Raw genomic sequence first — 6,379 nt, forward strand, 5'->3', positions numbered from 1 at the left:
TAGAAATTTAGAAAAGTAATCAAAAAGTAATCAAAAGTAGTAAGTTACATTACTTTAATAAAGTAATTGAAAAAGTTACACTACTATTACATTTTAAATAGGGTAACTTGTAATCTGTAACCTATTACATTTCCAAAGTAACCTTCCCAACACTGCATCTAACTATTTGTGTCCTTAAATGCTCGTTTTTTTTGGGTCGACAGCTTATAAAAGTGTAGTTCTGGGTATTTTAGCTTGTTTGCTGTACATCGTCACACAGCAGCTTTTAGACATTGTTCTGTTTTTTGTTATAAGTCAGAAATGACAAGGAGGCAGCTTCCCGCAATACAGAGTCAATGGAGAGCGTTGGATTGGTGGGCGTGGCCTAAATGCGTTCCGTCTCTATAACGAGCTGGAGTATTTAAAGTGACAGGCATGTTGCCGTGGTTACCTGACTGCACACTCCCCAGACGTCTCTGCAGAGCCTCCAGACGAGAGATGTAGTCGGTGAGAGCGCGGTCGGGGTCGTAGTTCTGCAGGTGTGAACACGGCAAACCTCCGCCGTCACCGGCCGCCGAGTGAAACCTACAGCCACAAACATCAAAAACACATCCAGACCTGTCCGTCATCTTACACTGATGAACATGATGCAGGACGACTGACTCATTCATAAAAAGAATCACTTAGTTCATTTCTGAATGAATCAGCCGTTTGAACGAATCCAGTCAATGATTCAGTGACTCATTCATAATGACGGTCATTTGATTTGTTTCTGAAAGAATGAACAGTCTGAATGAATCGAGTATGCCAATGATTCAGTGACTCATTCATAAAGACGGTCATTTGATTTGTTTCTGAATAATTTAGACAACTGTACAAAATGAGTGAGTCAATGATTCAATGATTCATTCATAAAGACGGTCACTTGATTTGTTTCTAAATAAATCAGCTGTTTGAACGAATCAAGTAAGTAAATGATTCAGTGACTCATTCATAAAGACGGTCACTTGATTTGTTTATAAATAAATCAGCTGTTTGAACGAATCAAGTAAGTCAATGATTCAGTGACTCATTCAAAAAGGCAGGCACTTGCTTTGTTTCTAAATGAATCAGCTGTTTGAACGAATCAAGTCAGTCAATGATTCAGTGACTCATTCAAAAAGGCAGTCACTTGCTTTGTTTCTAAATAAATCAGCTGTTTAAATGAATAGAGTAAGTCAATGATTCAGTGACTCATTCATAAAGACAGTCAGTTGATTAGTTTCTGAAAGAATGAACTGTTTGAATGAATCGAGTAAGTCAATGATTCAGTGACTCATTCAAAAAGGCAGTCACTTGCTTTGTTTCTAAATGAATCAGCTGTTTGAACGAATCAAGTAAGTCAATGATTCAGTGACTCATTCATAAAAACAGTCAACTGATTCGTTTCTGAAAGAATGAACTGTTTGAATGAATCGAGTAAGTCAATGATTCAGTGACTCATTCAAAAAGGCAGCCACTTGCTTTGTTTCTAAATGAATCAGCTGTTTGGACGAATCAAGTAAGTCAATGATTCAGTGACTCATTCAAAAAGGCAGTCACTTGCTTTGTTTCTAAATGAATCAGCAGAATGAATGATTCAATGACTCAATGACAAAAGTGACTTTAGTTTCATATTGAGAGAATCATTTGATCTTTTTTCCATTTCATATTTCAATATTCATTAAAAAAACATTAATGTCCATTTATTAGCATTATTCTTTCAATGTTAAATCAAAACAGTTCTTTCTAAAGCTACTTTTTGTAATGTCCATTCAATGCGTCTCTCATCTATGGAGCCAGATCGGCCTCAAAAATAACACATTTGCAAAACAAAATTCATAAATGCACAGCACAATTTACATTTACAAAATCCGATTCGTAAATTCAAAACACAATTCATAAATACACTGAATTGTGTTTTGAATTTACGAATCGGATTTTGTAAATGTAAATTGTGCTGTGCATTTATGAATTTTGTTTTGCAAATGTGTTATTTTTGAGGCCGATCTGGCTCCATACTCATCAAACACAGTACTGACTGATCTTTTAGGGGTGATTTCTCAGCCAAAATGTTTACACATTATGGATGATTGTTTGCACCTGTGCTGGAGCGATGCAGCGGAGCGAGGAGAGTCTCGTCCCGTGCGTCCGCGGCTGCTCGCTCGTCTCTCTCTGAACGCCTCCACACCGCAAGGGTGAAGATACGACGACTCGTTCCTCACATCCGCACCTTCAGCCAATGTTTAACACAACAAACTAATGCTTCTAATTCATCAGGGACACACTAAACTCATCAAAAGTGACAGTAAAGACATTTATAATGTCACAACAGATTTCTATTTCAAATGAATGCTTTCTAGGGATGTAACGATATCAAAATCTCACGGTACGATAATACTGTAATATAAAATGCGATATTTATTGCGAAATTTAAAAAAAAAAGAAAATATTGTAAATTTTAAAGTTAATAGGTATATTATTTTCGCTTTACACTACAGTAGGAAAATTACAATACTTCTTTCCTAATTTCTACACTTGAAAGAGATTTAAACAAATATATTTTAAAAACTACACTTTTTGCCCCGGAAGACCTATCGTTTCATATCGTCATGTGACCACGATAATATCGAGACAGTTTTGCTATCGCGATATCACGATATTGATAATATCGTTACATCCCTAATGCTTTCTATTCACCAAACAATCCTGAAAAATAAAATGTACCACGGTTTAATCAACAAAGATATGAAGCAGTAACACAACAGTAGACAGTATTTGTGTGTGTTTGTAATGTGAGACTGTCACCTGTGATCTGAGCGAGGCCGTTTCTGTTGACAATCTGAGATGTGTCACTTCCTCCAGCTGCTCTCTGCCATCGCTTCACCAGAAACCTCATCCTGCAGGAGACAGCGTTCATCCAGCATTACCAGCCAATCAGTGTCCGCTCCATAATACGGTTACATCAAGCTGAAGCCAGAAGACTCCGTGACTCGACCGTAGAATTTAAAGACTGAATGAGACGCAGATTCACTCTCTGACAGCAGGTGGCGCTTATGAACAGCAATGATACAGTGTTTCCTTGGTTACCGCTGTAAACAAAGCAGAGCTGCGCTTATGAACACTACTTTAATATGCATCGTTCAGAGGCAAGATGAAAAGAAAATACCACAAACTTTTCTAAAGACAGTAATTTCCCTTCAGAGATACATTCATATAAACTCCTGCTCCAACTGTACCGCGATTTGTTTGGCATCTCAACCGATTTGAATCGTCACACATTTGAATCGATTTTTACCCGGCTCGCGGTTCATCGTCACATCCCTAGTGAAGTGTGAAGGTGTGTGTGTACCTGGAGAGGGCGATGGAGACGCGCGCGGCCGATCTGAAGCGTGTGAAGCCCCTGCGCTGACGGCTCACAGACTCCAGACAGGTGTGTGCAGGGAAGCCGCCCATCCGGCCGATCAGAGACAGCGTGGCCTCCTCACACTCCTGAAATCCTCCCAGCAGCAGCAGAAGATACTTTTTCTGATAGATCAGAGCCTTCCGGAAGCTCTCGGCACGCAGGTATTTCCCATACATCCTCTGTGGAGACAGACAGGCGGTGAAAAAAAATTAATTATTTATTCATTAAAAACCATGTCTAATATGTGACCCTGGAGCACAAAACCAGTCATAAGGGTCAATTTTTGTAAATTGAGATTTATACATCATCTGAAAGCTGAATAAATAATCTTTCCATTGATGTATGGTTTGTTAGGATCGGACAATATTTGGCTGAGATACAACTATTTGAAAATCTGGAATCTGAGGGTGCAAAAAAATCTAAATATTGAGAAAATCATCTTTAAAGTTGTTCAAATGAAGTTCTTAGCAATGCATATTACTAATCAAACATTAAGTTTTGATATATTTACGGTAGGAAATGTACAAAATATCTTCATGGAACATGATCTTTACTTAATATCCTAATGTTTTTTGGCATAAAAGAAAAATGGATAATTTTGACCCATACAATGTATTGTTGGCTATTGCTACAAATATACCTGCTTTTGTGCTCCAGGGTCACATATATGTTTTATGATTTTAATTAATAATTTTAAATCAGTTTATTAAGTTTAACAAAAATGACATGTTTAGGGCCCTTTGAAATTTTTTATTTTTTCACACCTTACGGTTGTTACCAAATTCTGTTTTAGCATGTCTAATTATTTGAATGCATAAAAACTATTTTTATATATTCTTACAATAGCCTTTTGAAATTCTGTGTTGTTTATTTAAATTTTTTCTGGTTATGAACTGAAGACATAAAATATGAAAATGAAACAAATTTGATTTTTTCTAGTCAAATTGAAACATGGAAGAAATATTGTGTGATTATTCCTCAAAAAATAAAGTTTCTATAAATTTTTCAACAGCAGTAGCAGCAGTATTACTTACGTTCTACTGAATTACAGTAATATATTTCTGCAACAATTTCTTCAAGTTAAACCAAACTTTTATTTTGACAGGTTGCCGTCCATACTTTTAAATTTCTGTGTGTATATACGCTAGTTTTACTCAAATGAAACCGTATTCATGACCAATTGTTACGTCCCTATGTGACGCTGACTTGTCGTTTGAGTGTTTTCTTGTTTTTGTGTTCTTTTGCTTGGTTTTTCCCGTCGCGTTCTCTCTCTATCCCTTTTACTTTCACTTTTTCAGGTGACGTGCGGATTGGTCGGCTCACTTGTCAATCATTCGGGACGAGCTGATTGGGTCTGATGGTGGGAGGGGGTTGTTCTTCCATCGCGCTCGCTGATTGACGTCCAGCTGTGCTATATAAGGGAAACGCCAGTGTACGCGAAAGTCGGCTTTGTGAACTTGGGCTGTGATATTTTCTTTTTGTGTTTAGTTTGTGATGTGCTTTGATTGCCATGTAAAATATCTTACCTACTTGGCTGGCCCGAAACTCCTGATCTGTGACATTTGAAAGCCCTAAAAAAGCTTTTTCAAAAATGTGTTAAAACTGGACGGAGGTAAAGGGGTAGGTAAGTTATGTCACGTGACTTACATGGTGCACATGTAGTTTGATTTTGTTGTTAGACACACTAGGTTAGGGATTTGTGCCATTTTCTGTATTTTTTGTTTGGTTAGTTAGTGAAGTTGAATTACGACGTCTCGGACGTTGAAGACTTATTCCTTTGTACATAATTTCCTTTATTTTTATATACATACTTATTCTCTTTTTGGCCTTGTGTAAACAACTGTCACGGCCTTCAATAATAAAGCAAGTTCGCTTGATTTAGTCTCTAGTCTTAGTTTACTTTCATTCACACACCGAGTGTGAAGCTAGTATTGGTCTGAACTGGTCCAATGTTCCCCTTCTTAGTCCCTAGACACTTAACAACCAAAGGAGGGTCGTAACATAAATGGTATCTGTTTCATTTTTTCATATTCTTTATATTGTATTATATTTTATTAAGCAAAATTATTTCAAAATATAAGCTGTATGTGTGTGTCTTTATATATACATAATAAATATACACAATACACACACATATATTATGTAAACAAAAACTTTTAGTTTGGATGCGATTAATCGTTTGACCTCACTAATATTATAAAGAATTTAGGTGATTTAAAAAAAAATATTTTTAATAGAATTTCTTGGTAACAGCACTGTAAAAAAAATGTTTTCTCTGGTAACCTAAAATGTGCATCATTTAGTTACATCAATGGTCAAATCAAATATAAATTGCACGTTACAGTTAAAAGTTGCGCTCTTTTTTGTGTGCGCGCTGTAAAGAACGTTTTTGCTCTGGTGGCCAAAACGTCCGCCCAATAGAGAAAAGTTTTGCTCAGCAAGAAAACAATGAGAGGGATCACTGGTTGCTAACGCTCACCCTGAGGGCCGTGTTGTCCAGATCGGCTGCGGTCAGATCCCGCAGCGCTTCGGAGCGAATAATCTCTGCTCTCAGACGGCTCAGTTCTGCCTCGGCCTGACGGAGAGACTTCTCCAAACGATTCCTCTCCTGAGCCCACGAGTCACGCTCGCTAGAAAACACCACCAGCTCCTGACGCTCCACGCCAGCCCCGATCCAACTCTGTTTGACCACAAGAACAACGTCACTTTATACATGCTGCTTCCACATCGTCTGCATGAACACTTAACATCATTTCCTACAAAACCAACAGAGAGACAGAAAAACTATATTACAGAAAGAAAACAGATAGATAGATAGATATATAGATAGATAGAACGACAGAACGATAGACAGATAGTCAGATGATAGATAGATAGAGATAGATGAATGGATGGATGGATAGATAGATAGTCAGATGATAGATAGATAGATAGTCAGATGATAGATAGATAGATAGATAGTCAGATAGATAGATA

The 6,379-nt window shown here is 37.3% G+C and overlaps 1 protein-coding gene across 1 annotated transcript in view; it reads right to left on the bottom strand.

Moving 5' to 3' along the window:
• LOC107714754 (A-kinase anchor protein 9-like) overlaps positions 1–6,379 on the bottom strand; it is a 138,161-nt gene that overhangs the window by 2,223 nt on the left and 129,559 nt on the right. Inside the window, 5 exon segments of the mRNA XM_016520718.1 lie at positions 431–564; positions 2,101–2,230; positions 2,806–2,897; positions 3,350–3,582; positions 5,883–6,083. Coding sequence (XP_016376204.1) covers positions 431–564; positions 2,101–2,230; positions 2,806–2,897; positions 3,350–3,582; positions 5,883–6,083 — 790 coding nt within the window.

This window comes from Sinocyclocheilus rhinocerous, unplaced genomic scaffold (genome assembly GCF_001515625.1).
Source record: "Sinocyclocheilus rhinocerous isolate Xijiao unplaced genomic scaffold, SAMN03320098_v1.1 scaffold359, whole genome shotgun sequence".
In the NCBI taxonomy this organism is placed as follows: Eukaryota; Metazoa; Chordata; class Actinopteri; order Cypriniformes; family Cyprinidae; genus Sinocyclocheilus; species Sinocyclocheilus rhinocerous.